At 28.9% G+C, this 22,045-nt stretch overlaps 3 protein-coding genes across 3 annotated transcripts in view; 2 read left to right on the top strand and 1 right to left on the bottom strand.

Moving 5' to 3' along the window:
* The first annotated feature begins 11,782 nt into the window (after window positions 1-11,782).
* Window positions 11,783-16,255, top strand: LOC101513880 (shaggy-related protein kinase theta-like). Its single transcript, XM_004492619.4, has 13 exons — window positions 11,783-12,120; window positions 12,891-13,151; window positions 13,564-13,656; window positions 13,835-13,894; window positions 14,012-14,284; window positions 14,428-14,502; window positions 14,617-14,673; window positions 14,765-14,905; window positions 15,125-15,175; window positions 15,280-15,375; window positions 15,459-15,542; window positions 15,628-15,730; window positions 15,811-16,255. The coding sequence occupies exons 1-13, from the start codon at window positions 12,058-12,060 to the stop codon at window positions 15,870-15,872; spliced, it is 1,419 nt and encodes a 472-aa protein (XP_004492676.1). The 5' UTR covers window positions 11,783-12,057; the 3' UTR covers window positions 15,873-16,255.
* A 762-nt stretch (window positions 16,256-17,017) lies between these two features.
* LOC101513570 (pentatricopeptide repeat-containing protein At2g03880, mitochondrial) lies at window positions 17,018-19,984 on the bottom strand. Its single transcript, XM_012713720.3, has one exon. It carries the CDS (start codon window positions 19,690-19,692, stop codon window positions 17,257-17,259), a length of 2,436 nt encoding a protein of 811 aa, XP_012569174.1. The 5' UTR covers window positions 19,693-19,984; the 3' UTR covers window positions 17,018-17,256.
* Window positions 19,985-21,691: 1,707 nt separating this feature from the next.
* The window catches only part of LOC101509701 (E3 ubiquitin-protein ligase At1g12760-like), a 3,211-nt gene continuing 2,857 nt past the window's right edge, over window positions 21,692-22,045 (top strand). The window contains exon 1 of the mRNA XM_004492966.4: window positions 21,692-22,038. Within this exon, the coding sequence (XP_004493023.1) occupies window positions 21,832-22,038 (207 nt within the window). The 5' untranslated portion in view covers window positions 21,692-21,831. The remainder of the gene's footprint in view (window positions 22,039-22,045) is intronic.

The raw sequence follows: 22,045 nt of genomic DNA, 5'->3' as shown, positions 1-22,045 counted from the left end.
ATATATTATCACTAGTACAATCACCAATAATATGAACAGCACTATGTTGGTTGGAGTGGATCTTTGTTGGGTTCGAACTTTATTGATGATAAAAAAATATGTTATTGAAAGGGGAGACACCACCCATTTAAGATGATACTTTGTACTAATGACACAGTAACTAAAATAATATCTTAATTATTTAGTTTAATTTCATAATAATATTGTTTGTTGTTTTACTAAATATTTGTCACATTTCTCTTTTGTCTTAATTTTCTTCTATATAGAAGAGAGATTATTTATGATTATTTTAAGTCTGAAATCATCCTTCAACATCGTTTTTCTCTATTATTTTATCTAAATAAATTATTTTTTTTTATGTTTTTTTTTATTATCTTATCAACTAAGTGCGAAGTTTGATTTTCTCGTCTCATTGTAGTGTTCATTTTTGTCAAATTTACTATGTTCGAGTATAAACAAATTCAATCAATGACTTCAACATCATTAACGTTACAGATCCAGAGACATAACTATTTCGGTCATTTTAATTTTGTCAATTTGTAAATATTTTGTCCTTTTATACTATTAATCTGTGATGTGAATTTATTCACAGATTCATTACTTTTGATTTTAGCGAATTTATATGTTTGATGTTTTAGATCGATATACTTTTTTAATTTGAATTAGTAAATATTATTTTTTTATGTAATACACATATGTCACTAAAAATAAAAAATTACACTATTGGACACATTTAAAACTTTATTGGTTATGGTGGTGAAATTGCCATGTGATTCTTTTCAGCTGTGAAAGGTTTGTGCGGTTGTGTTGTTATTTTTAGCTAGATATGAAGATATCTCACACTCTCCCTGATGATCCAATATTAATATTGGAGTCAATGATTTAGATCTAGAAAGCGAGTATTGTCGACAAAAACTCATCTTTTTGACGAAGAGAAATCACACATAGTGAGAGATTATTCATCAATCAAGTGTGAGAAGAGTCTCACACTAGTTGATAGAGTAGATGTTGAGAAACGTATAAATGAGATAAGCTGTATATCTAATCTCTTATAAACTTGGTGAAGATATATTGTGCAATTCAATTTAATTTTTTATTTATTTTTCTGATTTTATTATTTATTTAATTTTATATAACGATTTGATTATATGTATTTCAATAATATTATCTTATTTTATAGAAATTCAAGTCATTTTCAAACAAAACCTATAAAATTAATTATTAATTCCAAGAAAATTCATATATTCGTCAAATTGAGAACTCAAATATTCAAATAAACTCATATTTTTATCTTCAACAACATCAAATTCATTAAATAAAGAACTCACACTTAAAGATTTGATCTCAAATCATCAAGACAATATCTTCTTCTTCTTTCTATCCTTTTCCAAATCAAATCCCTAACCTAAATCTTAAAATGCAAGTTATTTATTTGATAAATTTGATGTTGTTGTTGGGGATGAAAATATCAATTTATTTGAAGATTCGAGTTATATATTTAATAAAAATCTAGATTTTATTGAAGATGATTACTAATTTTTTATATTTTGTTTGAAGATAGTGATGAATTTTCTGAATTTTTATAAATAATAATAATAATATTATTATTAATATAAAAATTTAAATTGTTACTTTAAATTAAATAAATTATCAAATTAAAAATAATAATAATTAACTTGTTACCTGAAATTTAATCAGAGGATTGTAAAAGATATTTTACCTACATAATTTTATTTTTACTCTTATTAAAAATTAAGTATTTCCACTGCAAAAAATTATATTGAATATTTCCATTTGTGAATAATAAAATATTCGAATGTGCAACAACATAAGAAATAAATTATTGAATGTTTACTTGATAAGCGCAGAAAAATATATTAATGTATAAGACTTTTTTTGCTATCCAAATTTTGTTGTATTTCTCTAAAGTGTACCACTAATCGGTCAAAATAAAAGATTGAACTTTAAAAAATAAGAAATACGTAAACAGTTCTACGAAATATACAAATATAAGAGATAAATTATTAAGAAAGTTTATTCTATTTGGAAAAAACTTTTAAGTATTAATTAACTTTTAAATAATTTTAAATTTATTCTATTTCAATTAGAGTAATTAATTAATTGGTTTGCGACTCGAATTAAATTTTAAATCATTATTTATTAGTAAAATATGTAAGGTAATTATCTTAGAGAAGATGAAAAAAATGAAACTTACAAAAACATAGCAAGTCAAGTCAATTAATAATAAAAAGAGAGACTGCCTAATTTGTCACATAATATGTATTAATTACTATTTTTTTAATATATTTTTTTGACTCATATTTTTGTATAATATATGTCACTTGTAAAATATTGGTGTAAGGTCCGAAATTCATATTATTGGATTTATTATTACAAAAATATTGATTTAATTAAACGGTTAAATATATTTTTAGTTTTTATAAAATTTTAATATTTTAAAATTTAGCATCTATAAAAAATACAACTTTCATGTAACCTGTAAACGGTAGCATTAGAAATGTTTTGACTTAATTACAATTTTAATTTTTTTATTTTTATCGATTTACGAAATTGATCATCCTATTTTAAAAGTTAATAATTTTGATTTTCTCTCTAATGTTTTAACTAAAAAATGATGTGATATGATTTAAATAATGTGACATATGATACCATGATGTAGAATGATTAACACCCATGAAATTAGAATAAAATACTGTAAAAACTTAGATTTAAACTTCAGAAATTTTTCATATTTTTAATTTAATTAATAATATATAAATAATTAATGTATCTAGACGGTTCTATATCATATAATTGATGTCACGTCATTAAAAATAAATAAAATTATCATTTTTTTAGTTTAAAAATCTGAGTGAGGAACTAAAACTGTCGACTTTTAAAATAGAAAGACCAATTTTATGAATCAATAAAAATAAGAAAATTAAAACTGCAACTAAGTTAAATGTTTTTAAAATGAGAATAAAAATTGTTTTTAAAAATATAATATTAAATAAATGAAATTTAAATTTTGTTATGGTACAAAGAGTAACGAGAAATCTGAATCATTATTGGGGAGGTTTGGGATGTGATGATAATTATTATATTTTTTGAAATAAAAAATAAAAAATTTACTCAAAAAATATATAGTAGATATGATAACACTATTTTATCTTTAAAAAAAAGATCATAAGGCTATTTCTTAATTTATAGAATTAACGTAGATGACAAACAAAAAAAATGCAATGGAGAGGGATGTTTTTTTTTTCTTCTCAATTAATATATGAGAATATTTTGTATTTAATGGTACAATATATTTTAATTTATACATGTAATATTTACTATAAAATATGAGTTTAATTTATATAAATTATCCGTTGTGACAAAAATTAAATATTATTAACAGATAATAATTTAACGATTATAATTAACAAATAAAATAAAAACTCTTGTAATTGATAAATAATATAAAAACTTTTTCCACGACTTTAATATGTATAAATTAAATTTATAAAAAATATAGTCACCGGCACTGCATATCCTCCAACTCTAAAATCGTATAGGAAATTTGAGAAGAAGTAAAAAATAATCATATAGGAAGTTAAGTTGTTGGTAATAATTAAATGTATATTCACTAGTTGTATTGTTAAAATGTTTTAAAATGGTGTATATGATAATTAATTTGGCAAAACAATACAATATTTTAAAAATGATGTAACCAAATCATTGTAAATTATTAAAACATCAATATACCCTTTATCAAATACTACATACAAATTATTATCTCTTACACATAAATATACAGTTCTTATATAAATTATTATATAATCTCTAGTTTGATTATATAAGAAAAAATTAAATCAATAAAAAGTGAATATATTTAATTAGAAACATAGATCAAGTGACAAATAAATTTATTTTTCTCAAGTCATATTCTCTCATATATGAAACTGAGAGAATTGTAATTATGCTTAAATTGAAACACGAAACAAGTTTCTATATTAATTTAAAGATTACGTGAAAATAAGTTTCATAATTAAATAGGATGATGATATTTCATTAATTGTATGTGCAGAGGCACTTCTTTGTTGTGACGGGGCCGTAGCCACTTAAAAAACAAATTACAGGTAAATTGATCAAAATACCTTTATTAAAATTAGAAATTTATAAACATATCTAAAACTCCAAAATCTGTATCTTTTTCGAATTCCAGAATCATGGTTCATTTTTGTTCGTCTTCGTGTCTTCATCATCGTCTTTGACATCGTCTTTATTTGCGGTTCGTCTCTCGTTGCTCACTTCGTCGCGTCTCCCGTCTCCCTCCTTGCACGCATGATCTGTGTTTGCCGCTGCTCACTCAGTCGCGCCCCCCTCCTTGCAAACACGATTTGTGCTCGTCGTTGTTCACTTCGTCGTATCTCCCTCATCGCATGCAAATTAGAGTATTTTGCGATTTGGTCGGTGGTCACCATACTCACCACATATGTGAGTCACTAATTTGTCATTCTCCCTTTTGAGTTTGATACTTTCTTCGAGTCTCTAATTTGTGATATTTGATATATTTGATTTGCGATTTTGTGTTACTTTGACTATGAGTGAATTTTTGATTTGTTATTGTGATTAGCAAATATCTGATTTGTGACTGAAACTCGGATTTGTGCATATTATATCTGAATTATGATTGTGACTTTGATTTATGCATATTATCTTTGATTTATTACTATGACTCTGATTAAGTCTAAGTTTAGACACAAGATGAAAGTTGACTTTCTAGCACATAGTATGGCAGTTTATATTGAAACAGAAATTGCTACAAGTATCAGTTATGAGTCTATTATTGATGATTTCAAGTTAATTAAAAAACGTAAAACATTAGTATAAGGTATTTTTAAGTCATGTAGTTAAATTATTTGATATTCCACTTTGTGTTTATTATAACTTAATTTTTTTGTTATATAATATTAATTACATATTTAATTTATAAATTATAATTTTATATTGACTACAAATTTTTTAGTCAAACTCCATCACTATGAATGTGACCATTGCACTCTAAGTTTCCACATAAAAGTTTGTTAAAATTAATTTAAATATTTTAGTTTTATTTATTTATTTTTATTTGAATTATAAGTTGAAATTGGTAAAGATGAATTGGACGATAATTTGAATAACTCTAAGGATGCCACTTGTAAAAATCTCCCAAAAGAGTGTCATTTTTAGTTTCAATATAATTTTAGTTTCTTTTTAATTTAAATATATTTTTGTCCTTGTAAATATGATTCGTTTTGAACTTAGTCTCTATAATTTTTATTTATTTATACTCTTGCAAATTCTAACAAGTTTTAAAAAAGTCATTTATGAATCTGGTGACATGGCTAATTTTGGATGAAGTGGCACGTGGTGATCGTGTAATTGTTGTTGACTAGACAATATATTAAAACTCATTTTATTAACTCATTTAATTAACAATTTAAAACTAATTAAATAATAAAAACTTAATAATCTTCCTCTTCCCTAAGTTATTATTCCTCACTTTTCCCTTCAAACTACAATACCTTGGAAGGGCACATGGGAATTGAACTTGAGACCTTACAATTAAACATAGGCACGTAACCACTAAGCCAACAACTCTATCATTTAAATTAAGAATGTTTATACATACATATATTCACCAGTATTTGGAAAAATCTCACAATCCCACCATTTTCAAAATATAATTAGTCCCTTAATTTTAGAAATATCATGGTTTCAAGTTATGATATCTTACGATTTGAACCACTACTTAGTAAGGTATGAGTTTCACTTATCTGGAATAAATTGATAGACAAGCTTTGAATTAGTTATTCATTAGAACAAGTGTGCACAACTTTACACATGAAATCTCGGTACCATTTAAAGAATTATAAAGATGACATATTTGATAAGGTCTTATGTCATGTACCTTTTTGATGAGAATTTGAGAGTCAAGTCATTTAACTCTTTGAAGCGGTCTCACTTCATCCTCACATAGGTAGATTATATCAAAAATACAATCATAATATATATTTTAGCTAATTCATGCTATATGTCTATTAAGAGTAAAACTCAACCTTCCAACTTTATACTTATGGTCCAAATACCTTTAACCTTTGATATGTATCTATATTCAAGTACTTTCTATCACTCTAATAGTGTATTTTCATAATTGAACTCAAGATTTGATGTTATTCAAGTGTGAGCTGATTTTCCACCATTGATGATTAATTAGATATGAGCTTGAGTCTCATTCCCAATGATGTCTTCAACACCATGTCCTTTGTCAGACCGTTCGTTAAAGGATCTACAAGATTCTTTTCAGTTCTTATAAACACTATGGATATTACTCCATTTAAGATTAACTTCTTTACATATCTATGTATTTAACCAATATGTCTAAATTTTATATTATATAATTTGATATGTGATTTGGATAGTGTGGATTGACTATCAAAATGTATGGATACTGGTGTCATTGACTTTGGCCAAATTGGTATCTCATACAACAAATTTCTTAGTCATTCAATATCTTTAATACCTATAACTAAAGCAATAAACTTTGCAACCATGGTGGACTCTATAATCCAATTTTGTTTCTTTGATCCCTAAGAAACTGCACCTCCACACCAAGGTTAAAGATCCATCCACTTGTGGAAACATGATCCCAACATAAGTTACCCAACTAACGTATGTATATCCTTCCAAAACTGAAGGATATCCACTATAAACTAAATTTTAATTAATTGTTCATTTCAAATATTTTAATACTCTATTAACAACATACCAATGTTCTTTACTTAAATTGCTTGTATTCCGACTTAATCTACCAATAACATATTCTATATCAGGTATGGTACAAATCATGACATACATCAAACATCTGATTACCTTTGAATAATCTAGTTGTGTCATATGACATCATTTATATGGTTGTAAACTAACATTTTGATCAAATTGAGTAGAAACAAATTTGCAATTAACATGAAAAAATTTCTTTAGCATTTTCTCGATATAGTGAGATAGGGATAAACCAATATTTATACCATCTCTTATGATTTTAATTCATAAAATCACATTTGCTTCACCTAAATCTTTCATATCAAAATTATTTGATTAAAGATTAACATATCATCCACATATAAACAAATCATAACACCATTTCTATTGTGAAATTTACTATAAATGCACTTGTCAGAATCATTTATTTTGTATCAATTAGAAAACACAACTTGATCAAAATTTTGGTGCCATTATTTGGATGCTTATTTTAACCCATATAAAGATTTAGTCAATTTACACATTTTATGTTCTTGTCCTTTGATGAAAAATCCTTCAGGTTATTTCATATACACCTTTTCGTCTAACTCTTCGTTTAGGAAAGCAGTTTTAGCATCCATTTGATGAATTACAAACTTATAGATATAAGCTAATACCAAAAGCACTATTATGGGATGCAATAGCTTGCATCAGGTGCATAAGTATCAAATTAGTCATACCTTCTTTTTGTGCAAATTATTTTGCAACAAGTCTAGCTTTGAATTTATCAATGGTACCATCAACTTTCATTTTCTTCTTAAAATTCCATTTACAACCTATTGATTTGGATCCGGGTGAAAGGTATACTAATTTCTTAGCATTATTCCCCATAACTGAGTCTATTTCCTATTGGATGACTTCTTTCCGAAAGACGAAGTCTTAGGACTTTATTGCATCTTCGTATGTGTCTCAGTCACTTTATAAATTATAGCAAATTAGTCCATAAATGTTAATGGAATCATTTGTACCTTCTACAAGGAATATAAAGAAGTTTAGTCCATAACTTTTCTATTTTCTAACTTTTTTACTTCTTCTAGGTTCTGAACATGCCAAAATATTATTATTAGATACATTATTTTTTAGACTTTGTACACTAAAACAAACAATTTCCTTGAGATATGGAATTGAGTTAAATATATTTTCTTGAAAAATTGCATCTCTTGACTCAATCACTATGTTAATAGAATATGAGTCATTAGATTCAATAACCATGAATCTATATGATTTGCTATTTTCAGCATAGGCCATAAGTACACTTTCAATTCCTCTTTCTCCCAATTTCTTTCTTTTTAGTTCAGGAACCTAAACAATTGCTCTACAACCCCAAACTTTTATATAGTTTAGATTGAGTTTTCTTTTCTTCCAGAACTCATATGGGGTTATCTTGTTCCTTTTACTAGGAACTCTATTTAACAAATAACATGCAGTTAGCACGGCTTCATCCCAATAACCTTTTGATAATCCATAATAGGATAACATGACATTCATCGTTTGTTCTAATACCCTGTTTTTCCTTTCTGCTATTCTGTTTTGTCTTGTGATTTCATCATATCATTCAATTTTCTAAAGTTAACATGTCCTAGTCACATATGCCATAAATCATAAGACTCAATGTTATAAGTAGAATTCATATTATTATTATTATAGTTACTAACAATATTACATTTGAGCGTATTCTCACAAAGGTAACCCTTCTATACAAACATACCCCATCTAGAGAGAATAAATTTATCTCCATCAAATACACATTTAAAACCAAATTTATTAAGTAAATGTACAAAAATCAAGTTCTTCCTAACTTCAATAACATAAAATACATCTCTAAGAGTAAATGTTTTTCTAGAAGTGAATTCAATATCCATTGTTCCTTTTTCTTTGACTTGGACAATTGAGGCATTTCTCATGTACAAAAAGTTTTCATCTTCATCATCAGTGGTCTTAAATAGTTTTTTTGTTTTTGCACACATGGTGGGTAGCACCAGAGTCTATCCACCATGGTTCAACATCTTCAATCATGTTGAATTCATAAATAATAGCAACAAGATTATCTTTTGTTGCACTTGAATTCTTTTATTTGTTCTTCCTTTTCAAGAACCTACACTCATTTTTAAAGTGTCTTGGTTTTCCACAATTATAAAAATTTCATATTCTTTTCTTTCTTTGTTTATTTTCCATGTGATTTATCAAAATCTTGATTTCTTTTCTCAAAAGTTTTACTTGAATTTCCTTCCTCAATTACACGGACCTTTTTATAAGAAAATTTATTTTTATTATCCTCTTGTTTACGACACTCTTCTTCTAAACGAATGTGATTATCCAATTGCTTAAGAGATATCTCCTATTTCTTATGTTTCATGGATTTTTAGAAATCTTTCTACGAATGTGAAAGTTTGTCTATTATGAAGGATACAATAATGTTTTCATCCTTGTGCATCTAATGTTGTTTTTAGTTATTAAGAATGTGTTCAATCTCATGCATTTGTTCCAGTACTGATTTATTACCAACCATTTTATAACTATTGAATTGAAAAACAATAAACTTCTTACTTGTAGCGTCTTCTTGCATGTATCTTGACTATAATTTCTCCCATAGTTTCTTTGCATAAATTTTGTTTTGATATATATTGAACAAATAGTCATACATATCGTTGATAATATGTCACATGCATATATAATCATCATTGTCCCACTTCTGTCTTTCTCTTGTTTTTACTAATGTTTCCACTTCATTCTCTAGTGACCTTGTGGTGTTCAAAACATACACCACCTTTAAAGTTGTAAGAAGAAGTTTCATCTTTTTTTGCCAACGGATAAAGTTTCCTCCATCGAATTTTGTTAACTTCACAAAATTAGAAGTCATTTCTTTGAGTTATGTATCCATTATTGAAAATAAAATCGAACATAAAGATTATTGGATATGTTGGTGACAACAATTGCAAGACTTTAATAATGAAGATTGTATGTAGAAAATTCCAAAGTGTGTTGACAGATTAGCCTTTAGACTCGATTCGCCCGCATCAGTTAGATGCAAATGAGATGAATAGTGAATTTTCTTCAGGGTACTTTGGAAAACCTTGATATGAGTTGCACCAACACACTAAAAGTATATTTCTATAGTATGTTACAAAAGAATGTTTCTTAAACTTCACTCATACATTAGAGCAGAATAGGATGACTTAGAACATGAAATAGATGAGATAAAGTGGATAGCAATAGCCAAAATTTTCATATTCCATTATGTCAAAAATGATAATATTTATAAAAAAAGTAATGTCACGTAAAAGAGATACAACTCTTGGTTCTGTCATTCAGTTTGTGAAAAAGTATATACAGATAACGTTTACAGTTTAATTGAATAGTTGCAACAGTCTAGTGGTTGAATAGTGTACCTTTTTTGTGTCGAAACTGGGTTCGAATTCTAGCAGTCGCGCTTACTACTCTAACATGTCAATTAAAAACGTTTATATATTCACCAATATTTTGAAAATATCTATCCTACATCACCAATTAATAAAGATAATTTAGTAAAAAATCATTATCTTTATTTTATTTATTATTTTTTTAATTTGGACAAAATTTTCTAATACAATATTTTTAGTGAGATAGATTGAGTAGGTATGAATCACTTCAAAATTATCATTTTCTACTTTTCATTTATGATAATAAGAATACATAACATACTTAAATCATCAATCTATTTCTTTTATTTATCGTTTTTTCTTTATTTATATATGCAATAGTCAAATAGAAATGTATAATATATATTATGAGATGAATTGAATTGTATTTTTTTAAACTTAAAACAGAGACAATTTTTTTTTCAAAATATAATCACAGAGTTTTTCATATGTTTATTACAACTTAAAAAAAATTAGAATATCAAAGAAATATAAAAACTACATAAAATAAGAAATTATTTTGTGTTGTTTCTCATATAAATTATTTTTATAAGTAATTTTTTTAAAAAAACAAAAAATTCATTTTTCATAGACAAACACTAACAATTTATAATTTTTTTTAAAAATCTCCAATAAATAATATTTAAATTATTAAATATCAAAATAATTTATTTTATAATCCGTAACAAACACTTCGATTATGGAACTCTACCATTTTTTGGTGTTCTTATATATATATATCTTTTAAAATTATTTTATGCATTAATCATTTGTTTTTTTCAAAAAATACATCTAATTTATTTCTACCTTCAAACTTTATTGTTTAACTAAAAAAATAATGGAAAGTTAATTTAAAATATATTTATAAACAATAAATAAATTTAATAAATTATCTATTTTTCAGGAGATATTATCTATTTGTTTAGGTATTTGATTTTTTTTGATATATTCATCCAACTTCAATTATAAACAAAAAAAGCTATTAATTTTAAATATAAGTAAAAATTGACTTATCTATACACATTTAATGATAATATTCTAAAAATAACTTTATATTAATAATTGTTTAATATTAATATAGTAAATGATAACCAAAATATTTAAAGGTAAACTAATAATTGTATTACTTTTTTAATATAAAATAAAAAATGAAATGCAATTTAAGTATAATCCTAAATAAAGCAAAAAAAGAAAAAAAGAAATTACTATGATAAGGATGTAGTATATACGTTACCGTTACATTATACGTTATCCATTGTTGTCCTAAAACTTCGCACGATTCATCGTAGGTACATGTTACAGCCCCCGAATATTCCGTTCATATCTCATGTCTGTCCTAAAATCCCTTTTTCGTAAATAACACCGAAATTCAGGGGCCGTTCCCCCAACAGAAAACTACCAACTTTTGTGTCAAAATTAGAGCATCTAAATCGTCCATTCTCCATCAATTCAAATCAACGGTCAAAATCAAACGTTTGACTGAGGTACAAACTTTGAAGCAAGAATGATTGGAATTGATGGATGTTTGACCATTCAAAATTAACAAAATTGCATTAACACCTGTCACCCAATTTTATAGAGAGAGAAAGAGAGGGTTCTTTAGATTTGTGTTGTTTTCTTTGGTTTCATTTTTTTCTATCTTATTTTCTCCTCCTCCATTTTTATATGTTGTTTGCAGGAAACTGAAACAGGGGAAGAAGAGAGAGAAACAAGAGAGAGATAGAAAACTTCTCTTTTTGTGTTTCTCTCTTTTGATTTTGATAATTTTTATTTTTTTTTGAGGTTTGATTTGAGGGTAATTAGGTTGTGTATTAGGTTGGAATCAACAAATATGAATATGATGAGAAGGTTGAAAAGCATTGCATCTGGGAGAACCTCTATTTCATCAGATCCTGTAAGTTTTACATCTTCCCTTTTCAAAAAGTTTTAAATTTTTTTGTATCAATTTTCGAAGATGTTTCTTTTGTAGCTGGAAAAATGGAAGAAACTAGAATGTTTTTCATGAAACGAATATGTTCATTGGTATTGTTTATTGAAAAAGATGGAACGTTTTTATTTTTTAAGCATAGCATTGAATTTCTTCTTTCAATTTTTTTTTATAATTTTGTTATGTTTTTTTTTTTTTAATTCCTTAATTTGGTTCCTGGAAGTTTTTTTTTAATTTCTGCATCCATTTGCTGATGTTACTTCTTACACGTTCCCTTTGTTTGGGAACTTGTGTTTGAGACCATTTTTTTTCTTCTTCTTTTTGAGATGTAAATGTTTTTATACAAAACTTTTGCAATCTCACAAATTTATGATCATTTGTTGTTTTTTCTCTTTCCAATTTATGCACCTGTGAATTGAAGTTCACTAATTTACTAAGTTAATAATGTGAGCATAGCATATATGTGATTTTGACATGATTGTGCTAATGAAAGTTTAGCCTTGCCAAAAAACTATAAGATGATAATGTTCTAGAAACGGATGTTCTGTGATTGGATAATTTATTCCAGTATTTGTTTGTTTGCTTATTATTATTATTATTATTATTAATTGTCACTGCACTCCTAGTTTAATTTTGGCAAGAGTTAAATATGGTAAACTGAATTAATTGGACAAATAAGAAATCATGTTTACTTGAGATATTGTTTTCTTACTTAAATTCTAACTGGTTATTTTCAGGGAGGGGATTCTACCACAAAAAGAGCCAAGTTTGATCAAGAGACTGAAAGAAAGGATAATGAGGAAACAAACCGTGTTGAGAGAGGTGGAAATATTCGGGAGAAGTATGTAGATGCATCACAAGAAGATACATCTGATACATTTAATTCTTCTAATGTTTCTATGGTGAATAAAACCGAGAAGTCAAGTTGTGATCAACTTCCAAAAGAATTGCACGAAATGAAAATTAAAGATGAGAAAAGCAAAAACAACAATGAAAAGGTATTTATTGTCATTAATTTCTTCTATTCCTTGTGATGTTTATGTTAGTCATTAATATGATATTCCTTAAACTTAAAAATCATTCAATAAAGATGTGTTTAAATGAAAAGTTACATCAATAGTTAATTTTAGTAAATATTAGATAAGCAATTAGACTTATCAGTTAGTTAGAGTTAGTTTATCCTTTCTGTTTAGATAGCTATTATAGGTTTGTTATTCTTTTATCATTTTAACAGCTATTGTTAAATCCTCGGTATATATATTACCAAAACTTGTATTCTTCATCTATTCAATTCAATACAAAGAGGCATACTCAGTAATTTCTGTTCATCCTTTATTTTCTGTAATAGTGAAGCTAATATTTTTAAAAGCAATCAACTATTGATTTTGGTAATTGATTTGTTGTGTGTAGGATATGGAGGCAACTATTGTGAACGGAAATGGAACAGAAACTGGTCAAATAATTACAACTTCTATTGGTGGTCGAGATGGACAACCAAAGAGGGTATTGTTCTGATGAGTTCTATAATTGCTATTCCACTCCCTACTCTTAATAGTAATGACAAATTTGGGTTATCAAGAACATTTGTCTCACTCTATCATCATGGATAGATTATAAATTATGTTGATAGCTGGCTACAAAATATTGTGCATTCAATAACTTTTATTTTTGCCTTGTTCAGATAATCTCATACATGGCAGAACGTGTCGTTGGTACTGGTTCTTTTGGTGTTGTTTATCAGGTATTTATATTCCTTTACAATGTTTCTTTAAATATAAGGATTGATATCTTTTGCTTCACTGTTGTATGGGATTATCAAGTTACTCTCTTTGCTTACAATGCATTGAATAAACTGTAGGCAAAGTGCATTGAAACTGGTGAAGCAGTTGCAATAAAGAAAGTCTTACAAGACAAGAGATATAAAAATAGAGAACTCCAGGTTATGCGTATGCTTGAACATACTAATGTTCTTAAACTAAAGCACTGTTTCTACTCGACGGCTGAGAAAGAAGATGTGTACCTTAACTTAGTTTTGGAGTATGTACCTGAAACTGTCTACAGAGTTTCAAAGCACTATGTCAGGATGCACCAACACATGCCTATAATTTATGTGCAACTATATACATATCAGGTAATCTAGAAATTGAATCGACTATTATTATTGTTATTTTGATTAAGATCTTCCTAAGTAATATTTATAGAATTCCATCCATTTGCTTTGAGATTGTTACTTTTGTGCTGGTATTGATTAATCAAGGAAAAACTCTCTTGCAGATATGCCGCGGTTTAAATTATATGCACCATGTGGTTGGAGTTTGTCATCGTGACATCAAACCCCAGAATCTATTGGTATGAATTCTTTTTTTTCTTCTTCAAATTTCCTTGTTTGTGAACCATATATTTTAAATATTTTGTGAGAATTTCTAAACGTGTATTAAACTGACATGTGATTGCACATCACAGGTTAATCCCCAGACTCATCAGTTAAAGATATGTGATTTTGGGAGTGCAAAAATGTTGGTACGTTTCGTTTTAGTTTTCTTTTAACAATTTGAAAATTGTATGATTGTATTTGTGTGTGCCTGACCTTATGGTATTATTGAACTTATAGATGCCCGGTGAACCCAACATATCATACATATGCTCCCGATATTATAGAGCTCCTGAACTTATATTTGGTGCAACGGAATACACAACTGCCATCGATGTTTGGTCTGCTGGCTGTGTTTTGGCTGAGCTTCTTCTAGGACAGGTGAGAATTTGTAAAGAGAGTTTTAATATCATTTGTAAGTATTAGGTTTATATATTGGGTCAAACTCTTCCTTACAACACCGAATTGTAAGTGAGCGACTTGTACGGTGAGGGGTGTCGTTATTTATAAACTCTTTTAAGGTCTTAACAACTAGTTCTTAGAAAATATGACACATTTATAGATTGATTCTTATATATGACTATGATATTTTATTCGCAGCCAATGTTTCCTGGAGAAAGTGGAGTTGATCAGTTGGTAGAGATCATTAAGGTAAACTTTTGTGTTTGTGTCATTTTTGCTTTATCAGCTTCTTCTTGAGAGCTGCATTCTGTTAGTTTTTCGATCTTCAATCTGAGTGTAATTATGTACTATAGGTCTTGGGAACACCAACTAGAGAAGAAATAAAGTGCATGAATCCAAATTACACTGAATTTAAGTTTCCTCAGATTAAAGCTCACCCGTGGCACAAGGTTAGCGGTTCTTTACTTCCCACTTGCCTCTGAAGCTTATAATTTTTAATTGATAAATATATTAATACTTCTGTAATATCCAGATCTTTCACAAAAGGATGCCTCATGAGGCAGTGGATCTCGTGTCGAGGATGCTTCAGTATTCGCCAAATCTACGTTGCACTGCTGTAAGAAATAAGAAAGTTAATTTCCTTTTATAAATGATACCATTTGTAGGTTTTCTGTATAGTGATGATTATATTATGTTTACAGTTGGATGCATGTGCACACTCCTTCTTTGATGATCTTCGAGACCCAAATGCACGCTTACCGAATGGACAAGCACTTCCGCCGTTGTTTGATTTCACAGCTCAAGGTAACATGGTCATAAACTAAACATGATTGTTCAAATGAAATCTTATGTCATTGCTTACATAAATTAAAAAAATGTTGCAGAATTGGCAGGCACACCAGATGAGTTGCGTCGGCGTCTCATTCCCGAGCATGCAAGGAGTTGATTTTTCTTTCTTTGGCGTTGTAAATTGGCTTTGGATGAATAGATAACAAGACCAGCAATGCTACCTTCCCTAACAGTTCAGGTCTCTGCTGTCCAACCTGCACAATCATGACATTACAACTCATTTGAACCTCAAAACCATGCAACCTCTTTATCAAGGATCTGCAGATGACAATCAAATGGATGATGTAGTAGTGCCTGCTAAAAGGGTTACATCCAGTTTTAAAGTAGCTTATGATTGATGTATGCCTCAATTTTAAAGGATATTGAGTTCATACAATTCTTTTACTCATGTTTCATATAGATCCAGCTTGTTTGTTACTCAAAGTGAACTGACTATGTGGAATCATCAATCAAATGAGTAGGCATCTTTTTTTTTTTTAATTTTTCCACAACCTTCTCTATTTTGTTTGTCTTCTTTTTTATTATATTAAAGATAAAATATTAACATTTCTTTAGTATTATTCTGCATGTGATTCTTGGTTCGGCTAACTGTCCAGTCTTGTTATATTAAACTACAGTTCTAGAAGGACTAAATCTCCATATAAAATTGATGACTTGTAAGCATTATTTTTCTTAACATTCTAAGTGGACATGATTCATATATTGAAAATGTAAATCATTTTCCGGTAATTCTTTAGAGCGATCCAAGATACTATAGTTATTTCGTGTTATTTTCCACCTTTTCATTTCATACCATAAAATGGCAACGGTTACTCAATAGTCAATCCAAAGATATACGGTGGCACTTCTGGCTTTGTTTAGGCAGATAGGATAAGCCATTCTATGATAAGAGTGGAAATGATAATTTTTGGTAACCGGAAAGGTTTTTACTTTGTTAAGATAACACTATCTGCTACTTGATACATAGCAGAAAATAGCCAGATGTTCAAATTATGCCACAAAATACTATAGTATTGGTATAGTTGCTATAGTTGCTAGTTGATAATAATTTAAACTAAATAACATATCACAGAACAATAACTATTTATCAAATTCCTTTGCCTACTCTACAGCACCTCACTGAAAGAAACATTCATTGGACAGCAAAAAATCTGTGGCCCTTAAATTTGTTGCCTAAATTCCTCAATCATGCAATATTTGAATAAACAAACTATCATTGATCTAAAATCTTGTACGCAATCATTTTGCAGCTCATAATGTACTATTTCAATTAAAAAAAGGTATTCTTGCATCCTCCTTCATCTCAGATCAAGTTCCGTATCAAACATCGAGTTCTTAATTTTCTGGAATAATGTTAATTTCTCTATGCATATTTTAGATATAAGAAAAAAAGAATTTAACCTTGGTAGTACAACAGAAACAGCAAATTTTGTGTAATCAAGCCCCACAAGCTTGAAAATGCGATGTAGAAAAAAAAAATTCTACCAGTAATCCCCACAAGAACATTCTCCTTCTCTAAAATGATGAAAACAATTGGAATCCCTCAAGATGATATGGCGAGCGAAAACTCTCGATATATATTTCATAGCAGAATGACAATCCCCACAAACTCTGAGATTCTTAAATATCCTGATTGGTGCACTTGGTGGAGCAGCTAGTAATCCAAAAGCAACAGCCAGTTTCTCACTGTGATAAGCAAGACAAACTTCTTTTCCCTCTTTATCCATGTCATGCAAAGAAAAATTCATATCTGGTACATAACCAGCCTCCTTGATTCTCACTATAATTTCATCCATCTTGGAATAAATCTCAGCTTCCATTGGATGTCCTCTATCATCAGAAATGAAATTATGTACGCTGCCGTTTATCTCAATCCAACTGCATCCAGGCTCCTTTACTATTCCTTTAGATTTCATCAACTTTCGAATTTTCGCAGCATCGTCCCATTTATGAGCTGCAGAATACATGTTAGACAGCATAACATAAGGCATAGCATTCTTAGGTTCCAACTCAAAAAGATTTGTAGCTGCCCTTTCTCCCAGCTCTAAGTTTCCATGCACTCTACATGCAGCAAGGAGTGATTTCCATACAGTTGCATCTGGTTTCACATCCATTTGATATAGTAATTCTTTCGCCTCGTCAATTTTTCCTGATCGTCCGAAAAGGTCAATCATGCAGGCATAGTGTTCAGGGCCAGGTTTTATTCCATAAACGTTGTTCATTTGTTGAAAGTATCTGCGACCCTCGTCCACAAGACCAGCATGGCTACAAGCAAATAATAATCCTATAAATGTGATAAAATCTGGGTTTGTGCCACTTGAAACCATGGCATCATAAAATCTTAAAGAGTCTCTTCCTTTACCATTCTGTGCATAACCAACAATAAGAGCTGTCCAAGTAATTACATCCGGAACTTGCATTGAAACAAAAATGGCATCAGCATCGTCTAGACATCCACATTTTGCATACATGGCTACTAGAGAATTATCCACCGACGGTGACGCCCTAAGACCTGATTTAATAAAGTCTGAATGCACTTGTTTACCAAATTCTAGAAGAGTCAGTTCTGCACAGGCACTCAAAATACTTGCAACAATAAATTGGTCAGGATTTACCCCTGCAACTCTCATGTCACAAAAAGTCTTCAGCGATTCTTCGTGGGAGCCGTTTTGTGCATAACCAGTGACAAGGGATGTCCATGAGATAACATCTTTCTCAAGCATCTTTTCAAAAACTGTGTATGCAGAATTCATGTCCCAAGTTTTGGCATACATGTCAACAAGAGCATTGCTAACAAGCTTATAATTCTCAAATCCAGTTTTGATTATCAAACAATGGACAGATCGTGGATCTATACTACCTACTATGCAACAATTGAGGATTGATGGGAATGTATAATCATCAATCTTCATATTTCTTCCATGCATACTTTTAAACAAGAGTAGAGCTTCCTCTTCAAACCCATGTCTTACAAACCCAACTATCATGGAGTTCCACGAAACAATGTCGTCATCCTCCATAGTTTCTAACACTCTCTTTGCACTACTTAAATCTCCACATTTTGCATACATATCAACCAATGCACTTTGAACATATACATTGCATCCAAAACCACTTCTTACAATGCAACCATGCACCTGCTCACCAAAACAACGAGCTGAAACAGAAGAACATGCTGTCAATATAGTTGGAAACGTGTACTGATTGGACACAACACCTTGCGTGTGCATGTAACGAAAAAACTCAACAGCCTTATAACCGTCGCCATTTTGAGCATAACCAGTAACCATAGCAGTCCACAAGACATGATTTTTCCTATCAAAAGCCAACCCTTTGAAAAGAAACTCAGCCTCTAAAATACACTTGCATTTTGCATACATGTCAACAAGTCCAGTAACAACAAACACATTAGACTCAAATCCATTTTTTACCACATACCCATGAATCAGTTCCCCAGTTTGAATCAAACCCAATGATGAACACACCCTCAGAACACTCCCCAAAGTGTACTGAGTAGGTTTCTGACCCTCCAACCTCATTGACCTAAACAAATCAAAAGCTTCAACCTTACACCCAAATTTACAATACCCAGATATGAGAGAAGACCATGTGATGGAACTCCTACATGAAAACCCATCAAAAAGCTCTCTTGCTTCAACTAATTTTCCCACATTAACATAACCAGATATCATGGTGTTCCAAGAATATTCATCCTTGAGAGGCATTTTATCAAACAGTTTCCGGGCATCATCCACTCGACCGGATTTCGACAGCCCATTAAGGAGCTGATTGGAATGGTAGATAGATTGATAAGAACCATCAATGGTGGTGTGGATACGACGGATAGTTGACATAAGGTTGAATGGGTGGCATTGGTTGTGAGAAAAGGCAGGAACTTTTGAGGCCAATTTGTGCATAACAACTTGCAGCACCGGGTTTTCATCAGTGCCTTAATTCAATTCAAAAGATGGTTAAAAGGTGCAGCAGTTGAAGCATGGGAACAAATCTTTATGTCATTGCCTGGGCTTTAAGATACTCGAGACAAGCTACTAAATGAGTCGTCAAAAAAACATTTGTTTATTTATTGGTCAATATATAAAATGACAACCCAAACTAGCACACAAAATCTGGGAATTTGGACATTAATAGTTTTCCAACATTCATTTAACTTATATCTCACTTTTTCTTATATAGTGTTTGAGGGTCTAATGTTAATTTTTCAAGTCAAAATGATGGCTTAAAAATATTTCTTTTAATCTTCTAAATTGTAAGTGTCTAATAATTTAGTATCTCAAATCTAACAAATATCAATTTAGTCTTTTAAATCAATTTTATGAAATGATAATTTCATCCTTTAAATTAGAAAATATCAATAAAGTCGGTCTTTTTTATTCTAACTTTGCATCGATTGTTAAAAGTGTAAAGTGTGTTTATTTTAATGCAGCAAATGACTATCTAAGTCGATATTTATATCTATTGTCAATTTTAGTGAATATTTATTAAATTAACAATTGGATATTGAAACAAAATTATTGATTATTTTCTAAATTTAAATGATAAAATCGATCAACATTTAAATTTTCAAATACTTCAACGAATATTTATTCAAAAAAATGAATCAAATTGGGTGCACGTCATATTTTACAGAAGTTTTATAATGTCATATGTCTACACAATGTTAAATAATGATAACACTAACATTAATAACACATGTCACTATTCATACATAATATTAACATGTTACATCAAAATTTAATGGATGATAAGGAAAAAAAACAAAGCATAAATTATTTTCAATAATAAAATAAATATTTATAAGGACTAAATTTTATTTAAGAAAAGTAAGACTTTTTTTTCAACTTTAACTATTAAAATTCCTAAGTATGTCGTCGAAATTTGTGTTTGTATATATATGCAAGGAACTAAATATACATTTGAAAAAAGAAATCTTCTATGAAGTACACTTCTCCTACTTAGTTTTTTTTTGGGTACAACTCTCCTACTTAGTTCATAAATTATATAAAAATAATAAATAATAATTCTTAAAATATATAGAATTTGTTACTTTAGTCCATATTGTTAAAATATATGGATTAATAACATGGCAAATTTTATATATAACAAGGGACTGAGACGAAGAATTTCATGTACTTTATTATTTTTATATACATTAGAGACACTAAATTGAAATTTATTCCTTAAAAGATGAAAACAACTCGAATAGCAAATTCAATTGCTTTTTGCTTATTATTTTCATAATAAAAGATTCCTTGTTTACAAATTCAAAACAAACACTTTGGTAATCACGAACCTTTGTCCCAATTTTAAACTAATAAACAAATTATTTGATTATTTAATATTTTTAAAAATTATTATTTTATTTTTATATAATTATTTAACAAGTACAAATACACTTGTTAACATAATTTTATATACATATTAATATTTAATATTAATATTTCAATAAAAGACATTTTATTTAATTTTAATATTATAAAATTATTTAAATCGTTTATATATAAAAAAAAATCAAATCTTTAAGTCATTTTTCTTGATAAAATGTATATGACTTCAAACAAGTATGTAAGTTTTCTAACTTCATCCTTCTACCAATACAAAAGTTTGTATTATCATTCTCCATTTAACTTTTTACATTAAATCACCTTCTTTCACATCATATAAAACCACTTAAGTCTCTTAACTTTTAAAAGACAAGTACTATTAACGTTTATTTGACCGAGCACATTATAATATAATAACAATAATTAATTATTATTATTATATCATTGAATGTTAAAAACGTTTTTAGTCTTTAAGGAAGATGCAAAAATTTGAATAAAAAAGAAAAAGGAAGACTGGTCAAATATGTCAACAAAAAAAAAACTTGGTCAACACTCAACACAACGTTCTTTAACAAAACCATGTTTCTTAATTCTTATCACTCTAAAATTCGAAAATATTCACCAGATTTAGATTCAATACTCCAAAATTTGTGTTTGATTCAATTTACTGTTTTTTTTTTATAATCAAATTTCACAAACTCAACAAAAATAAAAATGCACACTTCAAACACAACACCATCTTCTCAACCGGACTCCACCGCCGATGACAGCGAACCGTTCCTCTTCCGAAGCCGTCGCTTCATCAGCCGTACACCGCCTCCACCACTCCGTACAGCCGCTCGTTTCTTCCGGCGAGCGAGTTCACGTCGTATGATGCTCCGTGAACCGTCAGTGCGTGTCCGAGAGAGGGCGGCGGCGGAGGTGGAAG

Source organism: Cicer arietinum, chromosome 3 (assembly GCF_000331145.2).
Source record: "Cicer arietinum cultivar CDC Frontier isolate Library 1 chromosome 3, Cicar.CDCFrontier_v2.0, whole genome shotgun sequence".
In the NCBI taxonomy this organism is placed as follows: Eukaryota; Viridiplantae; Streptophyta; class Magnoliopsida; order Fabales; family Fabaceae; genus Cicer; species Cicer arietinum.
Note: the sequence above shows the minus strand (reverse complement) of the source record. Positions and strands in the feature narration are given on the sequence as shown.